Source organism: Gopherus flavomarginatus, chromosome 6 (assembly GCF_025201925.1).
Source record: "Gopherus flavomarginatus isolate rGopFla2 chromosome 6, rGopFla2.mat.asm, whole genome shotgun sequence".
NCBI lineage: Eukaryota > Metazoa > Chordata > Testudines > Testudinidae > Gopherus > Gopherus flavomarginatus.
The window spans coordinates 26,502,679-26,526,593 of record NC_066622.1 but is presented as its reverse complement, the minus strand read 5'-3'; the positions used below and the strand labels follow the sequence as shown (position 1 = coordinate 26,526,593).

General features: G+C 38.9%; 1 protein-coding gene across 5 annotated transcripts in view; it reads right to left on the bottom strand.

Annotated features, from left to right (window-relative positions):
- Window positions 1–23,915, bottom strand: part of ERC2 (ELKS/RAB6-interacting/CAST family member 2) — an 845,311-nt gene that overhangs the window by 511,149 nt on the left and 310,247 nt on the right. For all 5 annotated transcript variants that reach the window (XM_050958427.1, XM_050958428.1, XM_050958429.1 and 2 more), the window contains one exon: window positions 7,044–7,211. In XM_050958427.1, the coding sequence (XP_050814384.1) occupies window positions 7,044–7,211 (168 nt within the window). The remainder of the gene's footprint in view (window positions 1–7,043; window positions 7,212–23,915) is intronic.

The following is a 23,915-nucleotide window of genomic DNA, read 5'->3' as shown; positions in this document are numbered from 1 at the left end:
CTAACCATTTGTCAGAAAGGTTTCTCAGGACCAGAATGGAATTGCTAATGATAGACAGCAAGAAATAGCACTCCCAAATGCAAAAAGCCTAGTTCTTAGGGCACTCACCCAGAATGTGGGAGATCCAAGTTAAAGTCTCTGCTCTGAGTCAGTCTCTCTCTAACCCAATGAACGTTTAAATTAGTCATACAAAATGGAACAGCTCCAACTGAGGAGACTGAGCCAGTGGTTATTGCACTCACTTTGGATGTGGGAGACATGGGAACTTGAACCTAAGCCTGCCACATCCCAGGTGAGTGCCCTAACCACTGGACCAGTAGCGATTCTGTGGCAGGTAGTTCTCTCTCATTTTTCATGACAAACTTCGCAAGGTCTCGGTTTCATCCCGGTTGAAAATAAGACAAATTTTTGAAGTCTCAAAAAATTTTACAGACCAGGAAAATCATTTCCTCCCTAGTTCTAATATTTGCTTTCTTGTTTTCTTTTATTTACTCAGCCAGCCTGAATTTGTTTCACAAGCATTATTTAAATGCTCTAAAGTTGAGCTCCATTACAAAACCAACAGAGATTGCTCTGACATCAATTCTACAATGATATGTTCTTGGATTAATATTGATAGTCTAAAATAGAGTCTTTTTTCATTGGTGTATCTCCTTTTTATCCTGGAGTGTCCAAGGAAACATTATCTTGTGTTGTACAGCTTCACTCATCAGTAGATAGTGACAACATTTTGTGGCATTCAGTACTTTGAAGACAGTATTCTTATCTGGGGCATCTACTTCTACAGGTGCTATTTCTTCATATGATACACAAGCCAACAGTCACCTTAGCAGTTTTGATGTCATCATTAAAAAAATTACCATTACTTGCAAGGTAAACAACATATACAATCTGCTGTCAGAGCCCGGGTCTGTTTTAAGAAACAATTACATAGTGCAGCATCTGTTGTCTCATTCTAGCACTAATGTTGCACCTTATTTAAGAGCTTTCTGACAGCACCTGTCACAGTCTGTAGTAACATCCAATGCTCTACCACCAATGCTAAGGTCCATATTTTTGAAAAGGTACTTAGACATTGTTGCGTTCAGCGTTGCAATTGTTAACTGAACCCAACTCTCATTTTCAAAAGAGATTTAGGGCATTTAGGAGTCTAACCCCATCAATTGGATTTAGGTTCCCAAGTGCCTAAATCCCTTTAAAAATGAGATTAGGCTCCTAAATCAGATAGGTGTGGCAATACTGAGCATAGCAATGCCTGAACCCCTGTAAAAATCTGGGCATGGGTATTTTCAGTACATTTCCTCTGTTCCCTAACAATTGTAACAGTTGCCATTAAATATTCTAAAGCCTGCAATGGGATTTTGAGACCATACAAATTTATAAATCTATAAAATCTGATGCAAACTATATTAGTGATGTGCTTAGGCTTTACATGCCAAGCCTGGTCCAAAGGAACAGCCAATCTTCCTGTTTCGAGACATGGATGTTCTGAATTCAGAATGTGCAGCTGTTTTGTGCTTCTCAGTCAAAATCCCTTGCCTATGTAAATTGATAATATTAATATAGTTTCAAACTTTTTAAATTCAACATTAAGACATATTTGTTTGTTTCATTATGGCCTTAATCAGACAAGATGTAAATTTATTGTTTTTAGAAGACACTAAACTGCAGGGCCTGCAACATACTGTATAGTAAGTACATTATAATTTAATCTCAGAAGCACAATACCACCAAGTGTGCAGCATCCATCTGCTATGCATGCACATTCTAATTATTAAATTATAGTTAAGACTTTAGAGTTTGTAGGAAATATCATAATTAGCTGGTAGTTTAGGGCCTTAAGTCACATAGCACTCATCAATCATGAAACTTAAACTAGTAGAGATGGAAATGATAATTTGACATGAAAAGTGTGTGTGTTGTAGAGGAAAGCAAACAGTCTCTTAACCCACTTGTATTATCTCATTTTAATTCCCTACAGAAAACCTCCCTAAAAACTTCCACAAAGCTTCTGCCCTAGGAAAATCTAACAGTGACTCCTCTACTTTCTTCTCTTTCTACAAAGCTCCTGTTTTCAACACCAAAGAGTCATATATCAGGGTGCTATGTAACTGGCTTTCAAACACTTATGAATTCCAAGGACTAAATGTATCAGGATTAGCCATCATATACGAGGAAATTGGGAACACGGAAAGACATAAAAGACTTGTCATCCACTTCAGCACTTACTGCCTTCTGCAACACTGCATATCCCGTGGCCTTTCAATCTACACTGTGGCTGCAGTCATAGAACATGTAAATATTGGGAAGAAATACACAAAGATTTCTGAGGTCTGCCCCTCTGCATGCTAAACTGACAGATATGAGGTGTAAGACTAGCTTTGCCAGGCTAAACATGGTTATTAAAGCAGCATACCCAGTTTTACTGGCACTAAAATGAAATGCTGGTGCCAAAATTTCTAAAAGAAAGAAATATTAAGTAACACTGCACCTCTGACATTGACATAAGTTTATTATTATTTCGTGCCAATGCACCTTGATCCAAACCATCCAAGTGCATGCTGTTCCAATCCTGGGCCTCCACTGACAATTATACTGAATAGTGTAGTGGTTTTCCAGTTTGGTCAGAACTACCCACTCTCTCTCATGTGCATATGACATCTACAGAGCAGCATTCTATGGATGCAGTTGTAGAAGTCCATAAGCCATTTCAAGGCCTTCTCTGTGAAATTATTTGGATATCATTCACAACTACACTGAAATTACTGAGTAAAAGGAAAGTGCATTAATCACTAAGTATCTAGCCCACTACTTTTCTCTACTATATTTTGGCTACATGTGCTCAGATGCCTACCTGCAGAACTCACCACATCAATTCTGTAAGGATTTTTCAGTTGTTTGAATTTTCATATGCATCAGAAAGACTCATGGCTATCAAAAGAAGTCCCAATGCTTTTCTTTCTTTTCCATCTTTATTAGTAAGTACTCAATAGAATCATTTTTATGCTTCTACACCAGCAATATAAAACAATAAGTTAGGGCCAGATTCTGACACTCTGCCTAAGCAGGACCTTATTCAGAGCAGTCCTACTGAAAATAAGACTACTCATAGAGCCAGGTGTTATTCCATATGGAAAAAAACCATCAAAATCTGGCCCCACATAGAAGAAAATGAAGCCTTCCTAATTAGGCTTGTAATACTTTCAGAAGAGGCTAATGACTAGTGTGAATGTTTTTAAAATGGCAGTTCCATCATATTCAATGTTTTCAAGAGAATAACTTGGCAACCATGCATTTATCTGCATCCAAGCAGTGGTGCTGAAACAATTATCACAGTGTGGGTACTGAAAGCCATTGAACAAAACTGTAAACTCTGTATATTATGGAAACCGCTTCAAGCCAGAGGGCGCTGCACATCCCCAGCTCCCCTAGTTCCAGCACCTATGTCAACTTGTTCACTGCAAGAGACAGGATATTTCACCAGAAGGACTAATAATCTGTTTCTGCGGAGGTTCTTATGTTCCATCTGAAAGAGTTTATATTCCATTTCACATAGTATATTTGGAATATACACAGTTCTTGCTAGAGATAGATGAACGTCAAATGTTAAGCACCAAAATGTCTGGCTACCAACTTTTGGAGTAAAGGCTCCACAGGGAAAGAAATATCCCAGGGACCAAAAAAGGAAAGTGGGGCAGTGACTGGACACCAGTGGAGCATGAGAGAAGGATGGCAGGGTTGTATATACTAGGGGAGAAAAGCAGAAAGGAACTCAGCAGCAGCAAAGCACAAATAGAAGAGGAAGGCTAGATTTAAAAAAAGGAACAGAACCGGTGTAAGGGAGAAGACAAAATGAATGTCTAGGGAGACTGAAGTGTTCTCCTACTGGCTTTTGTATGTTACCATTCCTGATGTCCAATTTGTGTCCATTTATTCTTTATTCAGACTCTACGTAAAAGAATACATGGACACAAATCAAACATCAGGAATAACAACATACAAAAGCCAGGAGGAGAACACTTCAATCTCCCTGGACATTTATAACAGATTTAAAAGTAGCCATACTTGAACAAAAAAAGTCAGAAACAGACTTCAAAGAGAAACTGTAGAACTAAAATTCATATGCAAATTTAACATTATTAATTTGGGCTTAAATAGGGACTGGGAGTGACTGGCTCATTACAAAAGCAACTTTCCCTCTCCTGGCATTGACACCTCCTCATCTATTATTGGGAGTGGACTATATCCACCCTGATTGAATTGGCCCTGTCAACACTGCTTCTTCACTTGTGAGGTAACTCCCTTCTCTTCATGTGTCAGTATAATAATGCCTGCATCTGTAATTTTCACTCCATGCATCTGAAGAAGTTGGTTTTTTACCCACGAAAGCTTATGCCCAAATAAATTGGTTAGCCTTTAAGGTGTCACCAGACTTCTTGTTGTTTCTGTGGATACAGATTAACACAGCTACCCCCTGATACTTGACACTCTACATCTCTAATGGATAAAGGATAAAATAATTTACTAGGTCCTGGAAATGGGGTGAGACATTCCTTTGGATCACACAGGATAAAAAGGGGGGATGGCTTTCGGGTTTTTATTTAAGGAAGATATTCTGAATAATCAGTCTAAATACAGGTGGGCTCGATAAAAAGATTCACTTTTTAGCTTTGTGTAGAAAAGTCTGTATTTTTGATGGAAACCTACAGAATTTCTACTTTGAGATTGTACATTAGACATAAGTAAAATAAACAGAAAAAATTTCCTTTGTAATATTATGATGTGAATTTATTTAAACAATTGGGGAGAAAGGGTGATAATGTTTCAGTTTAAACTTTCTTCAGATAAATCATCTGTGAATGAATGTAACCCTAAACATGTTCGTACACTACTGAAAGCCTCATACTAAGTTGTAAATGTGACCCAAAGGTAATTCTAAAAGAATTTTCCATGCATTATATCCCTACCATACGAATAAAATTATGATATTCACACAATAATTATATCTGGGCATGCCAGGGTAAATCAGCACCTAGACATTATGGCAATGGGCTCATTACAAATACCCCATATAGTCTAAATCTACACATACATTTAACTCTATGATCCCAAAGAATGATTTAGTGCCAAATCTTCATGCATGTAATCCCCTGATCATTTCTTCGGTAAGTAAAACAAGAATTCGGTCCTTAGCATACAACATGAACATCAGACATATCCTGATGCAGTACATTATTCAAGTAAAATAAAGTCAGGCACTAATTCCAATATTAGAGAACCAATTTGGTACATTTTGCAATTAGTTCTTACCAGAGTTTATTTCTTGCACTGTATATCATGCACATTCCAGGGGGACGCACTTACTAGATCGTAATAAGAGTTTACTCTGGGATTCAGTTGGGAATGGTAGTGCAACTCTAGAATTGTTATTTTCAATAAAAAGTCAGATATTTTGAAAGGCTACAGGTCTATTTATATATGTATGGATATAAAAGAACAGACACTGAATTTTAGTTAATTTTATATGAAAGTGTACAACTTTGGGATCAAATGGAATGAAGATCTCTTTGGCAGAATTATCAGGTAACCCAGGGTTTTATACAGAATGTATGGTAGGGGGAGAATTTACTGTACCTCTTTCATACACCAACGGAATAATCTTAAACCATAAAAACAAAAATAATGCAATATAGTGTATATTCAAAAGCTTACAGTCACTACATATTAGAATTATAGAAAAGTTAGGCTGGAGGGAAACTCAAGAGGTCATCTAACCTAGCTCCATGCACTAATATACTTAGGCCATCCCTAACAGAGGGCAGGGAGCCAATTTCTGGTCTTTAACTCAGTTCCTTACTTCCTGGGCCTACAGGGACAATGTTTTCAATTCCTGAGAATGCACCTTGCATTGCTCAGGCATCCACATGTAGCCAACCTCTGATAGACCCACATGCAGCCCATAGGAACCCTTCAATGCTGAAGATGGAGGAATCTTGGCAAAGAATACATTTGGTTTGCTTTTAATTTTGTTCTTATAATTAGCAACAGTCTGTTTTAAGAAGTGTATCATTGAGACATACTATACATATATATATCACAAAACATGGAATGGGGACCTGTTGATAGGCTACAAATTGAAAGTGAATTTATTTTTATTTTTAAAAATATACATTAAAACATACTTGATTCCAGATACTAGTGGACCTTGTGTTTTCTTCTCTTTCTTCTTTCATTTTACATAGAGAGAGACTGTACATAGAACAGATGCAGTGTTATGCTAGTAGCTTTCCAAAAAGGTTTCTTTCCCTAGAGTGGACAGTATTAAGGTAAGGCCAACTTCCCAAATAAAGTAAAATGAGTTAGCTGAATCTGTGGAAAATTTGCTATTTGTTTTAAAAAAAAATGGGGGGGAAATAAATTGTTTCCTGGTGGCATTTGTTCCCCTTTTTGGGAAGTGTCTTTAGTTTCTTGGATTTTTGCACACACAAAGCACAGGACATAAGAGCTCAAAGAATTTATGTTCTTTAATTCGTTTTTTGGGTTTTTTTTTTTCAAATCTTTAAAATGTGTAATATAAAAAGTGAAAGAGTTTGAGCCACATTCTGTCACCCTTTCATTGAATAGTACCTTATTCCTTAAGCAGTCCCATTCATTTCAGTGACACTACTCAATGTGAGTAAGGCTAATAGAAACTGGCTTTTTTGAAAGTCAAAAAATTTTATCTGAATTTATTAAAGAGTTTTTTTCCTTAACTTCACAAATTTTGTACACATTACATCATATGGTGTTCTCTATATTGAATGTAATAATTGCAGATAGTGGGCCCAATCTCAAAACCTTCACTTATGTAAATAATCCATACAGAAATAGTCCCACTGAAGTCAATAGGACAAATCATGTCAGTAGGAACTATGAGTAAGGATGCAGTCTTAGCCCCTGCATTTTATATCACATTAAAGGCAGTATACTGTAATAAAAATGAATACATGCTCTTGCTGGGTTCTCTCAAATTTTACAACATATTCTTTTGTTAGAAGTCTTACCTTTTTCTGAAGGACATTGATTTTTCTTTCCTTTACTTCTAACATATCTTTCATATCTCGAATCTCTCCAGCCAAGGTTCCCTTCTCTTCCGTGAGGTCTTGCAGTTGTTTTGTTTTTTTATTAAGAAATGTTTCTTTTTCTTCCAGTCGTAATCTCAAGGCATCAACCTGTAGTCAATAAATGAAACACAAAGACTGTAAGGAAAGAACTGTAGTAAATAATAGTTAAGGTTACATAAGCTTTTCCATTTTAACCCTCTATTTTCTGTTGCATCTGAAACTTTTACTTTTTGGACTAAGATTTTCTCTGCCCAGAGTTGATTTTTTTTTTTTTTTTTTTTTTTTTAGAAAATGAAATAAATATACTCTCTTATTCAAACATTATCCTTTAGAGTTGTGGTGTTGTTTTGTTTGTTTAACAACTCTAAAACAGTAAAGGTTGGAATTTGACATTACAACAGCCTTCATTAAGTTGAGGGGTTTATGAATGATCTAGGAAAGTTCTTTTTGATTTGATAAACATATAGTCCACTGAAAATAGTACTCTGAACATGCAGTGCATTTTACTTTGAGATTTCTTGCTGAAGTCATGAAGTACCCAGCTAGGGAGGGTACCCTCAGTAGTTTATCTGTAGAGTGAAATAGTGAAGGTGCCACTGAACAAAGGGAAGGTTTCAACAGGAGCCTTTACCTCCTTCAAGGTCCGTCATCTTCTAAGGCTCTCAAAAAATGAAGTACAAGAGTACTTCCTGTATTCATTGCAAATCTTGTAAGATAAAAATTGAACATCTCTGAAGGAGAAAGGTCCTTTCCTCTAGTCCTTGTGAGGTGTAGCTAACCAAGCTGTTCTAGATTATGGATTTTCTTTTGTATTTCTTTGTAAAAAAAAAACAAACAAACTACGGAATTCCATCAAAATTATTAATAAAGTGTTAAACTTAAACCGGAAAGCACCCCAAGAGTCAGGAAAATACATATTCAACTTTAACTGTGTCAATTTCTACTTTTTTAATACAACCATGCAACTTTGCTGTTCTTTTAACAGTTGGTGGACTGTATTAGTAAGATAAAACTACATATTGAAACAGTTGTCAAAATATGGTCAGCAGAGCACTTGTTGGTGATCTGGAAATAATTGGTAGGTCATGTGATACTGGTTCCTACTTGTGTGTACAGCTGTTTCTACAGGCAGCTAGATTTTTCATAGCAGTTAGGAGTCTGGATATCTGTAAAAGCATTTGAAAGAAAGCCCACCTGTCTACATCAAAAAGAAGAGAGGAAAAATGAAGCCATCTTCAGGGACTACAAGCACAAATTGGATCGAAGTTGACAGGCATTATTTAGAATAATCAACAGGAAAGAAATGTCCATTAGAGAAGGGAGCAAAGTAACCAGGGTATGCATGGGAGAGGATGACCAGGTGGCTAGGCACCATGTCCCAGGAAATAGAGAACCAGGCACTGGGCAGTACATACACTCTACACTAAGTCCAAGCAGCCAGGAAGTACATACAATTGTAAAGAAGAAAGAGGACCAGGGTGGCAGACAAGCCAATGCCAGGGGAAGAGAGGGGACAGAAAAGAGGGATGATTGAAGAGCAAAAAGACACTGTGACTTTTTCAAAAAGGACTAAATAATTATTGCACTACACAGTTAAAAATATGTTAATACTTTTCTCATATGACATTTCTATGTATACAACTGCTATGAGTAGTTTCCATAGGGATAATGCATACTATCAAGTGGAATAGGAGTTGGGCTACTCCATTGTGAACTGGAAGGGAAGAGGTCCACAGTATGATCTTTGTATGAGCGCACAGTCTGCACTAAGATGTAATATGCAAACTTGACATTGTTGATGGTATGGATAGTAACTATCAGGCTTTAGTGTGTTTGAAATTTCCTTATTGGGCTATGATTTATGATAATCAAAGGCATTTGATGTAAGAGAGTTAGTCACAACTTCTTTAAAATAATAATAATTGCCCAGTTTCAGCAAAATACTTAAGCATGCGCTTAAAACCTGTGAGAAATTCCATTCCAACCAAGCAAATGAATCAGGGCCACAATAACTAATACAGATTCTTAATTATGATAGATAGATATATAACAGACTGCAGATTATGATGATGTGGAAGGGAAGGGGAAGTGAAGTCAGACTGAAGAGTAAAAACACAACTGGAAAATGTAATAATATAAACAAGCTGCATTGTACATAGAACAAAAGAATAGGAACAATATGAAAATTAAATGATCCAACACTGGAATAATTTAAGATTGAAAAGATCTAAGCTTGGAATGATTGTAGAATATAAGAATCCAAAATACACTGTGTAAGCTGTGCTGAGCTTGACATTCATATACAAGTTCTTTCCATTTCTGCAGAAATGGAATGAGCAAAAACAACATCTCTGCTGAAAAATGCAGTAAAATATAGTGCTTAGGTAGCATAGACAGTGTGGTAAATAAAGCAAACTGGAAAAGAGAAATAACAGAAAATAAATGGAATTGGAAAGTATACCCATTAAATACATCTAATTTTTTCTCTACCCTAAGCATTGCTGTTATGGAAAGGGCAACTTATTGGACTGAAGCAAAAGCCAAAGGAGGCAGGGGTAGGGGGTAATAAGCCCAGGTGTTTAACTTTTTTTCTTTTATCAATCATATTGTTAAAATGAAACACAAACAATTAAATCCTCATCAAAGCCCCAACTCAGCAAAGCAGTTTAATACTCACTTAACTGTAACCATTATTACTTAAATGGGAGTTACAATTCATGTTTGGTTCCTTGAATGATCACCTAAGATCACATCTCCCTCTATAAACATACTGCTGCACTGAAATGCAACTAGCTATGCTGCAGTGAGAAGAAACCAAGTAGTACAGATGGGGGGGGGGGAGATTTTTGGCCTGGAGAATGGAGTAAAGGCACTATGAATTTATGACAAATTATTTTCTCCCCTACTCTGTTATTTTCAGATCAAAATATTAAACATTAGGTTTTTTGTAGTCTTGTGATTAAGTTTAATTTTTTAAAAATAATACACGTATTCAATCATGAAATAGACAGCTCCCAGGAAAATCTATAGCAGCAAAATATTACAATAGACTAGCTATACGTAAAATTTGATCCTCTAACATAAATCCATTCAAAAGTTCCTCTTCAGAAATTCCTCCTTTTTAAACGCCATTGGAGATCAATAAAACCAAACCACTGTTAGAGCTAAGCTTTATGGATTCAATTCTACATTCCTTGCACACCCCAAACCCCCATCAAAGTCAAGCATGGGTTACAGAAATAAAAACAATTTACTCTTAACTGAACTATTTCTGTTTGTTTTTCCAGAAAACCGGCTACTAGGCCCAAATTTTTAGCTGGGGCCCTTCTGGAATGGGAAAGGAGATGCCAAAAACGGTATTACATGCCTACTTTCAGGGTCTGCTTTTTCTCCTCTGGAGAGGGAGGACAGTCTCCATCTACAGTCTGGAAAGCATGCAGAGGCAATTCTGGGGTGGAGAGAGCCTGCAGGTAGTCCACCAATACACTGACATTATCACTACTTGTAAGTTAGAGAATTCAAATTAAAACACCAAGATACAAAGAATAAAGCCAATGGCACACGCAATACTCCTTAAATGAAGGTAGAATTTTTCTGACCCTTTCTTCTCTATGGCTGATCCCTGAAATCACCCAGTGTCTGTGTTAAATGGATCTCACCAGGCTAAGGGTATGTCTACACTACGGGATTATTCCAATTTTACATAAACCGGTTTTGTAAAACAGATTGTATAAAGTCGAGTGCACGCAGCCACACTAAGCACATTAATTTGGTGGTGTGCGTCCATGTATCGAGGCTAGCGTAGATTTCTGGAGCGTTGCACTGTGGGTAGCTATCCCGTAGCTATCCCATAGTTCCCGCAGTCTCCCTCACCCATTGGAATTTTGGGTTGAGATCCCAATGCATGATGGTGCAAAAACAGTGTCGCGGGTGATTCTGGGTAAATGTCGTCACTCAATCCTTCCTCCGTGAAAGCAACGGCAGACAATCATTTCGCGCCCTTTTTCCCTGGATTGCCCTGGCAGACGCCATAGTATGGCAACCATGGAGCCCGTTTTGCCTTTTGTCACTGTCACCGTTTGTGTACTGGATGCTGCTGACAGAGGCGGTACTGCAGCGCTACACAGCAGCATTCATTTGCCTTTGCAAGGTAGCAGAGATGGTTACCATCCCTATTGCACTGTCTGCCATGGTAAATTGGCGATGAGATGATGGTTTTCAATCATTTTGTACCGTTTGCAATTGGAAATTGGCGATGATGTTTATCAAGCATTTTGTACAGTCTGCTGCTGTCACGGGTGCTCCTGGCTGGCCTCGCTGAGGTCGGCCGGGGGCACATGGACAAAAATGGGAATGATTCCCCGAGTCATTCCCTTCTTTATGTTTTGTCTAAAAATAGAGTCAGTCCTGCCTGGAATATGGGGCAAGTCTACTAGAGAGCCAGAGAGCACAGCCGCTCCAGGTCAGAGCCCCAGAGATCCTGCAGAAATGATGAGCTGCATGCCATTCTAGGGGGTGCCCCTGCAACAACCCCAACCGTTGCTTTCCTCCTCCCACATGCCTCCTGGGCTACCATGGCAGTGTCCCCCCATTTGTGTGATGAAGTAATAAAGAATGCAGGAATAAGAAACACTGACTTTTTAGGGAGATAAGGTGAGGGGGAGGCAGCCTCCCGCTGCTATGATAGTCCAGGGAGTACAGAATCTTTTCTTTAGATACGAAAGCTTGGGGGGGAGGCTGATGGAGCTCAGGCTCCAGCTGCTATGATGAGGACGGTTACCCAGCGTTTTGTACCGTCTGCCAGGAATCACAGGGAGTCATTCCCATTTTTATCCAGGCGCCCCCGGCTGACCTCACTGACGCCAGCCAAGAGCACTCTCAGGATGATGACGAGGACAGCTACCAGTCATTTTGTACTGTACCATCTGCCACCGGGGAAGAGAGGGGAGAGGAGAGGATGCTGCTGTTTAACGATGCAGCACCCCGTCTACCAGCAGCATCCAGTAGACATACAGTGACATTGAAAAGCGGCGAGAAACGATTTTTTTCTCTTTTCTTTGGGGGGTGGGGTAAATTGACGACATATTTCCTGAACTACAGGCAACAGTGTTTTTGACCCTTCAGGCATTGGGAGCTCAGCCAACAATGCAAATGGTTTTCGGAGACTGCAGGAACTGTGGGATAGCTCGAGTCCTCAGTCCCCCCTCCTTCCCTCCATAAGTGTCCATTTGATTCTTTGGCTTTCCGTTACGGTTGTCACACAGCACTGTGTTGAGTCCCTGCTGTGGCCTCTGTCTATCATAGCCTGGAGATTTTTTCAAATGCTTTGTCATTTCGTCTTCTGTAATGGAGCTCTGATAGAACAGATTTGTCTCCTCATACAGTGATCAGATCCAGTATCTCCCGTACGGTCCAGCTCTTTTTGGATTTGGGACTGCATCACCATCCGTGCTGATCAGAGCTCCATGCTGGGCAAACAGGAAACGAAATTCAAAAGTTCATGGGGCTTTTCCTGTCTACCTGGCCAGTGCATCCGAGTTCAGATTGCTTTCCAGAGCGGTCACAATGGTGCACTGTGGGATACCGCCCTGAGTCTAATATCGTCAATTTGCGGCCACGCTACCCCTAATCTGACATGGCAATACTGATTACAGTGCTACTCCTCTTGTCGGGGAGGAGTACAGAAACCGGTTTAAAGAGCCCTTTATATTGATCAAGTATCAGAGGGGTAGCCATGTTAGTCTGGATCTGTAAAAGCAGCAAAGAATTCTGTGGCACCTTACAGACTAACAGATTTCCACTACATGCATCTGACGAAGTGGGTATTCACCCACGAAAGCTCATGCTCCAAAACATCTGTTAGTCTATAAGGTGCCACAGGATTCTTTGCTGCTTTATATTGATATAAAGGGCCTCGTTGTGTGGACGGGTGCAGGGTTAAATTGGTTTAACGCTGCTAAATTCGGTTTAAACGCGTAGTGTAGACCAGGCCTAAGTTAAGCAGTAAGTTCCACTCAAAGAAGGCATTATTATATGTTTATAGTACATGTCTGTATAGTCCTAGAACACTTTTCCCTCCAACAGGGAGTTTGCAGGAACTCAAACAAGTGAGAAATTTTACATTTACAAATCCAAAATTTCAAATATAAAATCTGTAAAACCAGAAAGTGATGGATTTGGAGTTAAATCAACATTTTACTGAAATATGAGAAATTTAATTCACAATAAAAAAGCTAGCATTAAGTAACAATGAAAAATGTTATTTTGGCATTTTTAGGCAGTGCAATAAGCCTAGTCAGAAAGGGTCATGTATATTAATCAATCAACCTTTTTTTCTAGTGGTTAAACTGCACATTGTTAGAGTACAAAATAATCTGCAAAGAAATCTGATTTATTTTGATTTATATTGTGAGTTTTGTAATGCTAAATTTGTTCTGAACAAAAGTCTTTGCAAAGCCATTTTTAAAATTCAGTTTGGGACCAATTTAGATGATCTATTGAATCTCAGGATGCGTGTTCTTCCTGCTCTTAAAATGGCTCATTGCTTTTCTATACACTGGGAAAAAGATTTACACTATACTTTATTGGATTTTTTTCTCTTTTCTTTTTATGAAAATTTTGAATAAGAACATAATAATAATAGGTCTTACAGTCCACAAGCATAAAATGCAAGCCTCAAAGTGACTTTTAAAACAAAACAAAAACCAGGAGACCTGCTATGTTGCCCTGAGCAAATCTATTGTGCCTTTAAGGCACTAGCCTGCAATTGAGTGGATGGGAGGCATCACTGCAGCAGGAGCTCTAAAAGTGTTGCTCCTCAGAAAGGCATTATGAGGCTGATTCTCAGAAGTGCTGAACATCAGCAGTTTCACACTTAAAGTCAACAGGAGCCAATGCTGCTCAGCACCTCTGAAAATCAGAATTGGTACCTCTCAGAGTTCCTACTTGTGCAGGGGAAGTATGGCTGCGTCAAGGAGTGCAACACACACTTCCCTCTGCAGACAGCCTTCTCTCTTGGCTAGATTTAAAGGGGGTAAACCCATGGCCTCCTTCCTCTCATCTCTCTTTTGGTGGTTAACTGCTAGGCAGTCCAACTAATCCCTACATTTAGATTAGCACATATACTATGACATTGCAAATTGCCCTTCCACATGTGATATAGTACAGGGGTAGGCCACCTATGGCACATGTGCCGATTTTCAGTGGCACTCACACTGCCTGAGTCCTGGCCACCAGTCCAGGAGGCTCTGCATTTTAATTTAATTTTAAATGAAGCTTCTTAAACATTTTAAAAACCTTATTTACTTTACATACAATAGTTTAGTTACATATTATAGACTTATAGAAAGAGACCATCTAAAAACATTAAAATGTATTACTGGCACGAAAAACCTTAAATTAGAGTGAATAAATAAAGACTCAGCACACCACTTCTGAAAGGTTGCTGACCTCTGATATAGTCAGTAACACTTTATGGCTTTCTACACTTGTCATAAACAGATAGTTAAGGGTTAATGTCTCTTTCACCTGTAAAGGGTTAACAAACAGTGAACCTGGAACACCTGACCAGAGGACCAATTGGGAGACAAGATACTTTCAAATCTCGGTGGAGGGAAGTCTTTGTTTATGTGTTCTTTCTTCGTCCATGTTCTCTCTGGGTTCTGAGAGGGACCAGACGTAAGCAGATTCCTCCAATCTTTCTGAAAAAATCTCTTCTGTTCTAATTTTAGTAAGTACCAGGAAAAAGGCGAGTTTAGTCTTTTGATTGTTTTCTGTATTTGCAAATGTGCATCTTGCTGAAAGTATTTTAAATTGTATTTTTGCTAGGGGGAGGCTTTTCTCTAGCGTCTATAAGCTGAAAGACCCTGTAATATACCATCTTGAATTTACAGAGATGATCTTTACTCTTTCGTTCTTTTACATACTATGACAACACTACTAAGGTAGAACCCAAACCTCAGAAAATATTATTTTTGTTATTAAAAACTAATGGCTAAATTCTTGCTCCATGCTCAAGTCCATCAGAATATTTGCATCTTATCACAGTGATGTTATCACTTAGCACTAAGGTTGCCAACACTGTATTTAAAATACAAGAGACTGTTTTCTTAGCACCCCATCCCACCCTTCCTCCCCATATTACTAATTATCATTAATCAATAATAAAAGAATAATAATACATTCACCAGGAGTATTTCTTGCTTCTTTTTGCAGCACTCAGTAACTCCCGATCTTGTTGTACAGAGATAAAAAAATCACGGGACGTCCCTTGTAATAAGGGACTATTGGCAACCCTACTTAGCACATAGAGGGACAGAGCCACGGTTCCGTTCATTCCTCCCCTTGTTCTGTCCCCTCCTGTGCCAGCTCTGCAGAGCCTGCTCCACTTCTGTGCTGCCACTCATTACATGGGTAGTTGGTGCAGCAGCCTTAAGGGGTGCCACAGCTGATAAACTAAGAAACAGGCCCCCATCAGAAATTTGTGTGTGCTCATCCCCTTGTAAACACACAGACCTGAGCAGTATATGAACAGCAAGTGTTTTTCATGCTCTTTTAAAATTCTGCCCCATATTTTGCATGAAATTTAACTATAAAATAAAAATAATTCCACCATATTTGCCAGTCATATTTTTATACATTGAAATGTTACAAAACAGAACTTATCAAATACAAACTTAAATTGTGGACTTGAATGCACATCCATTTCTCAAAAGAAAAGGCAGGAATACAATGCACCCATTTAAAAGAAGAATTTTTCCCTACTGCATAATCGCAGATATTTGAATCCTGTGCAATTGAATATTATACTTTTACTATATGGAACTATGTGAAAATGTAGAATGGATACATTTATTACTACTCATGCAGTTTTCAGATGATGAATTCTTGACTGGCTGGTGAATTGGTTAACCATCTCCCAGATGGATCATTGCCGGAAAATAGGTTCATAAAATGTTTTAAAGTGAAGATTTCCTCTTCACAAAAAAATTGTGCACTATGCTTGCTAAAATGGCCCCATTCTGCACAGCAGTTCCCTAATCCATGTTACCCATGACATGATCCTTATGACAGGTAAACGCCAGAGATTTGTATCACAATGTATCATATACTCTTTTATAATATATGGCTCTAGTCCTGTAACTTCCTGCATGTGAGTGAATTCCTACCCTATATAGACACCCCCCACCCCACTGCCTTCCCTATGACTCTACAGGAGCACAGCAATCTGCCTCACCCAAGAAGATGCAGGATCAGGATCTGTTGTAAACACTAGCATTTTATCATTTTTTAAAAAATCTATATTCAATACTCATATTTGCATTAAACTTTTAATTTATTTACAAGAAGTTAAAAGTTCTTCCTACTGAGATATTTTGATATGCTTTATAGGATTCATCAGCACTCCCTTAATTGTCATAGCATATATAGGTATTTCTAGAAGTGTATCAGAACAGATTCCTCCTAATTTAAGTGACACAGGCTGACTCACCTCTTTTGCTGTAAGCCAGCGTCCCTGAAGTATGAAAATCAGAAGCACTCATTTTACTTTTCTAGTGCTAAGTTTAAATTCTGTAGTTGCAGACCTCGCTGAACTTTTAATTTAGCAAATCTTTTTAATCTGTTTATTCATTAGAGAGGTAATTTGATTTAGTATCCTCCTTTTAATACTTAAGCAGTAAATACTTAAGGAATATTGGCAAAAGGAGGAGAGATTTATGGCAGTTAACTAAGTTTTTGCCTAGGGAGGGAGGGCAGCCTGAGATATAGGCTAGAACACAGTTTGTAAACACATGACCATACTGTCCCCTGTATATACATGGAAAAGGAAATTCCACAAAGTTCTCTTCATGGAATCCCACCAGATGAACGGGTACCCAAAAGTCACCTACTACAGAACAGGTCCAACAAGGAAAATAACAGAACACCACTGGTGATCACGTACAGCCCCCAGCTAAAACCTCTCCAGTGCATCATCAACGATCTACAACCTATCCTGGAAAACAATCCCCCACTCTCACAGGCCTTGGGAGGCTGACCAACCCTTGCTTACAAACAGCCCCCCAACCTGAAGCAAATACTCACCAGCAACTACACACTACACCACAGAAACACTAACCCAGGAACCAATCCCTGTAACAAACCCCACTGCCTTCTCCGTCTCCATATCTACTCTAGATATGCCATCATAGAACACCAGCCACATCATCAGAGGCTTATTCATCTGCACATCTACTAATGTGATATATGCCATCAAGTGTCAGCAATGTCTCTCTGCCATGTACACTGGCCAAACCGGACAGTCTCTATGTAAAAGAATAAATGGACACAAATCAGACATCAGGAATGGTAACATACAAAAGCCAGGAGGAGAACATTTCAGTCCCCCTGGACACTCAATAACAGATTTAAAAGTAGCCATTCTTTAACAAAAAAAAAACTTCAAAAACAGACTTCAAAGAGAAACTGCAGAGCTACAATTCATTTGCAATCTTAACACCATCAGTTTGGGCTTGAATAGGGACTGGGAGTGGCTGGCTCACTACAAAAAGCAATTTTCCCTCTCTTGGTATTGACACCTCCTCCTCAATTGTTGGGAGTGGACCACATCCACCCTGACTGAATTGGCCTTCTACATTGGCTCTCACTCCCTTCTCTTCATGTGCCAATATATATTTATGCCTGTATCTGTAATTTCCACTCCATGCATCTGAAGAAATGGGTTTTTTACCCACAAAAGCTTATGCTCAAATAAATCTGTTAGTTTTTAAGGTGCCACCAGAATCCTCATTGTTTTTCCACCAAATGAATTCCATCCTGTTGGGCAAGGGAGGGGAAATCCCCTTTCAGTGTAATAGGCAGGATGTATTCACTTTTCCAGTGATTCCTTGCTTGTTTCTCAGGAGGGCAATGATTGGACACTGCATGAATCACTCCCATTCTGTCACTGCAGACTCTAGACAGAGCCCTTCTCTAGTGAAGTTCCCCAACTTGGCAGCAGACTTTCATGCTGCAGGAGGCTGACCCTCCCTTCATTCTCCTCTCCTCTAGGCCAAAATTTGCTTGGTTATCATGCCCTCCCCATGGAAGTAATGTTGGGTGGCCAAATAATATTAGAAAATGGCTTAAATGGAAGAGAGTTTAAATCGAGTATAAAAATCATTCCTTCAGTCAGTTTGAAACAAACACAGTGTAGATTGGATTTACATCATCTGCAGCATGGAATTCTGATTACATGTGGATTAACAATGCAGCCAACTGTATAAAAGAAGCTGTTTTATTAATATTTACATTTTTGGCTACTTCTAGCACTAAAATTAGGTGGTTTCAAGTGACTTGTCCAAAGTTCAGAATTTAATGTTCAGTTCTGTTCCAGTAAATTTCAGAAAACACATGGGAATTGTAACTCATGTGTTAATACTTAAAGTTTTTGTTAATAAAACTTCCAACACAAACCTTACCTCATTGAACTTACCTCACTGATTTTTATGCTCACTATAAAACTATAGCTGTCATAATATTTTCTAAATTACGGCAAAAGGAAGTAAGTCATTCCAAAATCAATGTTATTTTGCTACATAATGATAGTTGTAAATTCAAAATACTTAAAACCAATTTACAAAACTATCAATCCTGGTAACTTAACTTTTGAAAATTCTGTCTTCAATAACCTTCCAATTTTATTTTTAAACAAATAGAAATTAAATTCAACACACCACACTGCTCTTCCATAAAGTTGTGTCAATACACTCAACTGCTTCATGCCAAAATAGCATATAATTTACTAATAACACTGGTCTACAATTTTTGAGAAGTCGTCTGCTTCAGAGATAAAATGTGATATTTATTATGTATTTTGATGTGCTGAATTCAAATATGACAGTTAAAACAACTGATTGGCTACTGTTTCTAAGATATTGAAGTTTTTACATTTTATGTCTATGTATATTGTGTAGATAGTAGAGTTTTAATCATAAATTGTAAACCTAGGTCTTTTCATGTGTTTATGGTTGCTTTACATGATAAGATTTCACCTGTCCTGTTTATGTAACACTTTAAAAATCAGCAAAAGGCTTATATAAATAAAATTTATTATGAAACAAAAGGCAAAAAACTATTATGTACATAGTTTAGTCTTATTCAGTGTCTACTCGGCGCCTCTTGGCTTGTCTCTTGTATTCATTAAATGGTGCATCTCTTGTGATTGTCCAGAAATAGTCTGCAAGCATTGATGGGCTCCATTTGCCCTGATAGCCTGCCAGGAGATTCCACTGCTGTAGTCTGGAGCCCAACAGCTCTGCCTTACTCTTGGGTAGTTCCAAATCCCTGACAAGGTCATTCAGTTCACCTTGTGTTATGAGGTGTGGTTCAGAGGAGAAGGATGGGAGAAAATGTGGGTCCTGTGACATTGATGGTTCAGGACCAGAAGTTTCATCTTTTTCCTCTTCCTCGTCTGACTCAAGTGAGAATGATTCTGGTGCATCAGGAACCGGCAGTCATTCTCCGTGGGGTACTGGGCGTATAGCTGAGGGAATGTTTGGATAATGCACAGTCCACTTTTTCTTCTTTGACACACCTTTCCCAACTGGAGGCACCATGCAGAAGTAACAATTGCTGCTATGATCTGTTGGCTCTCTCCAAATCATTGGCACTGCAAAAGGCATAGATTTCCTTTTCCTGTTCAACCACTGGCGAAGATTTGTTGCACAAGTGTTGCAGCATATGTGTGGGGCCCACCTCTTGTCCTGATCTCCAATTTTGCAGCCAAAAGAAAGGTGATAGGCTTTCTTAACCATAGTGGTTAGACTGCGCTTTTGTGAAGCAAAAGTCACTTCACCACAAACATAGCAGAAGTTATCTGCACTGTTCACACAAGTACGAGGCATCTCTGCTCACTTTGGCTAAACAGAAATGTGTCCCTTTGCAAAATCAAACACTGACAAATAAGAGAGCACAACACTGTAAGATTTCTAGAGCTGATATAGGGCAATTTGTTCAGCAGAGTGATGGAAGCTTCGTTATGATTGCATCATCCATGATTTCTAGGAACAACATGATGCAATTCATATCATGTATGACGCAATACCAGCTTCAGACTGCATCATTCATTGTTTTGCCTAAAAAGCAAGTACTGTCCAAACCCAGTCACAGATTTATTCATAGATCCAGTCAAAGATGTATTTTAGTCATTTCTGGTTTAAATTGAGATCCCTTCCCTTTATAACTCACTTATCCTCCGCCATTCCCAAGTCAAGGGTCGTATATACTGAGCCAATAGCATATCTTGAAAACTAGAGCCAATCAACAATTTTAAGCATCATTTTCGTTCTCAGTGACCCAGAATTAGTAAAGTTGGACTACATTTATTTCAGAAGCATTTTGGCTGGAGAGCAGTGTAATGTAAAAGGTACCAGTGGATATCCACTACATTTAAATATAACAAGGAGTAAGAAAAAATGGCATCAGTTCTGCTTTTTAAGATTGCTTTACTATAAATAGCTGAGGTCAATGATTATAAATAGTTGGGATACCAATCCTTTACTGAAAACTGTTATTAGGTTGCTAATTTAGTCACAACATCAACAGCAAAATGCATCTAAACGAAAGACTTGGAAATAGATAAAATCTCTGTACTATAAAGGCAATGGGCTTGTGTGCTGATTCTGGGGGTAAGCTGTATCTTTGACTTCTCATTCTCTCCAGGAGCACCTCTTTCAAATGACAGGCTTACACTTCCTCAGAATTGAATATCATGATCCCGCTTTGAGACTGGATTACTATACTACAGCACCCCCTGTCATAAACAGATAGCTAAGGCTCTCTTTCACCTGGAAAAGAGTAACCTGAAACACCTGACTAGAGGACCAATCAGGAAACAAGACTTTTTCAAATCTGGGTAGAGGGAAGTTTTGGGTGTGAGTTCTTTGTTTTTTGTCTTGTGTCTGTGCCCTGTCGGCTATGAGAGTGATTTTTCTATCTCCTGGCTTTCTAATCTTCTGTTTCCAAGTTGTAAGTACAAAGATAGTAAGACAATAAGGTTTATATTGTCTTCTTTTGTATTTACATGTGTGTAGTTGCTGGAATGTGTTAAATTGTATTCTTTTTGGATAAGGCTGTTTATTCATTTTTTTCTCTTAAGCAAGTGACCCTGTATTTGTCACCTTAATACAGAGAGACCATTTTTATGTCCTTTTTCTTTCTTTTTATATGAAGCTTTCTTTTTAAGACCTGTTGAAGTTTTTCTTTAGTGGGAACTCCAGGGAATTGAGTCTGCAGCTCACCAGGGAACTGGTGGGAGGAAGAAGTTAGGGGGAAAATCTCTTTGTGTTAGATTTACTAGCCTGACTTTGCATACCCTCTGGGTGAAGAGGGGGGAAGAGAGATTAGCCCTCTCGGTACTTGTGTTTTCCAGGACTGGAAACAGGGAGGGTGGAGTCCCTCTGTTTAGATTCACGGAGCTTGCTTCTGTATATCTCTCCAGGAACCCAGGGAGGGAACACCTGGAGGGGAGGAGGGGGAAGGGAAATGGTTTATTCCCCTTTGCTGTGAGACTCAAGGAATCTGAGTCTTGGGGTCCCCCAGGGAAGGTTTTGGGGAGACCACAGTGAGCTAGGCACTGTATAAATCCCTGGCTGGTGGCAGCGTTATCAGGTCCAAGCTGGTAACTAAGCTTGGAGGTTTTCATGCTAACACCCATATTTTGGACGCTAAGGTCCAGATCTGGGAAAAAATGTTATGACACCCCCCTATTTATCAGCTGTGTTTTCCTCAGCAGATCCAACTGTGTTTGGTCCCTGCTATAGAGTTCTCGCTGGGAGCTGTGACCAGTTGATAAATACAGTGACACAAGACAGTTTGTTCAAGCCAAGTATTACTTGTTTATCTACAGTTACATGACCAACAGAGTAAAAGTGTTAAACAACAAGAGCTGAAATGCATATGGTCTTACCTAAGCTTCATATTTCTCTCAAGCAGTTTGATAGGCCCAACTTAGTCTTGATACAGCCTGCTTCTTTGCAGACCCTCAAGGGTCTCCCAGTCTTCTCAAAAGTTCAGCTTTTAACCACTTTCAAATTCTTTATTTCACAATTCCTACCTGAATACCCCTGAGGACACAAGCTGGGACCTTCCTCCCCTTTGGGAAGCCAGATTCTAGATTCCATATTAGTGGAGGTAAACTTCAAAAGAATTCACATTTACATTTTCTGAGTACCAGTAATTGGGGAACTCCCACTCCTGAATACTCACCAGGATGCAGTACCAGACCCAAACCTTGGGTTCCACATGCTCTTGGCTTGCTGAGTCTGGGCAGAGTTTAAGCTTTGTCTCTCTGGCTCTTGGCCTCTAGGCATAGGTTTCAGGTGCAGACCTCATGTCTGACACCTCTCTTGGCAGCGGGGACCTCACTGTCTAATAACTTAGGCCCTGAAATTAGTGGCAGCTCTCCCAAGCCTCTCCAGTAGCTGCTGCATGCTCCCAGTATTCCACCAAACTTGCGGACTCTCTGGTTTACTATTTTCCTCTTTGGGGGTTACATGACAGCGTAAGCAAGCAATACGCACACTGCAAAGGAATTTCTAAACACACACTCATTTTACTCTCAGAGAAAGCACCAGAGATATATGGATCCATAGAAAAATAAACACTTGTACATAAGACCCTGCCTCAGCTTCCTCACCCCCCATGTCCTTTCCATTTTAGCCAGTGTTTTCCAGGAAGTTCAGGATTCTTCTGTGCCTCATCTCCTCCAACCCAGTCTTGTCTTCTGGTCTCTCTCTGCCTGAGCACACACAGAAGCCCTCCTGTTTATAAGCACAGTTTTGGTCATGAGTCCCAGTATGGGACCTCATGTCCCAGCCATGCTGCACTCACATCCACAACCCCCTTTGTCTCATAAGGGATAGTGGGGCAGAGGCATTAGCAAATACATAACCTTTCCAGGGAGTCTCCATTGTCCTGCTGGGGCATGTTTATTCAATTGTCCAAATATACTCACATGAAGTCCACTGTTTGTACATATCCAGGGATCTGCACAAGGATACAAGTATGTGCATGAGAGTTTGCTTGCATGAAAGTCAGGAGCACACACTTTGGAAAATATGGTTCAACCCTCTGTGCTTCAGTTTACTCATCTTTAAAATACAAATATTACTTATCTTGTGTGAGGTTTAATTCATTAATTTTTGTGAAGACTGTAATAGGCATTCTTCAACACGTGTCTAAGTAAATATGAAACTGACACACTGATATGGGGGAGACACTATATGAGTGCAACATACAAAACTATCAAGTTAAATATATTTCTGTCTCTGAGAACAGCACAAGTTACTCCAAAGAGAAATGCTTGAGTCAGAAATGCTGCTTGATTCCCCACAGAATTAATTTGAACAAGGAACAGAATAACTATAGAAAAGTATGTCTTCAGTATATATACAATTGCATATTAACAAGAGAAATGGGAAACAGCAATTAAATGCCAAGAAACTATTTTCATATAATGTAATGTTAATTAATTAATTTTGCAAAAGTTCATTTAAATACTTATCTTTTAAAAGATTATTAATTAATAGCTGTTAATTGGTGCCCTTTAGAACCATATCTTCAGTCAATATTTCTCTGATTGACAGTATGTAATTTTACATTGCAAACTAGACAATGATTGTAAATGTGGTGTGCAGTGAGATACTTTCTCTAAAAGGTGTAATATAAGGAGCTGTTTTGTCTATATTTGATAGGATATTTATAGTGACATTTACAAGATGGAGAAAAAATCATAATAAAAATTAATGGGCCAAATTAGAGCCGCCACAAGGA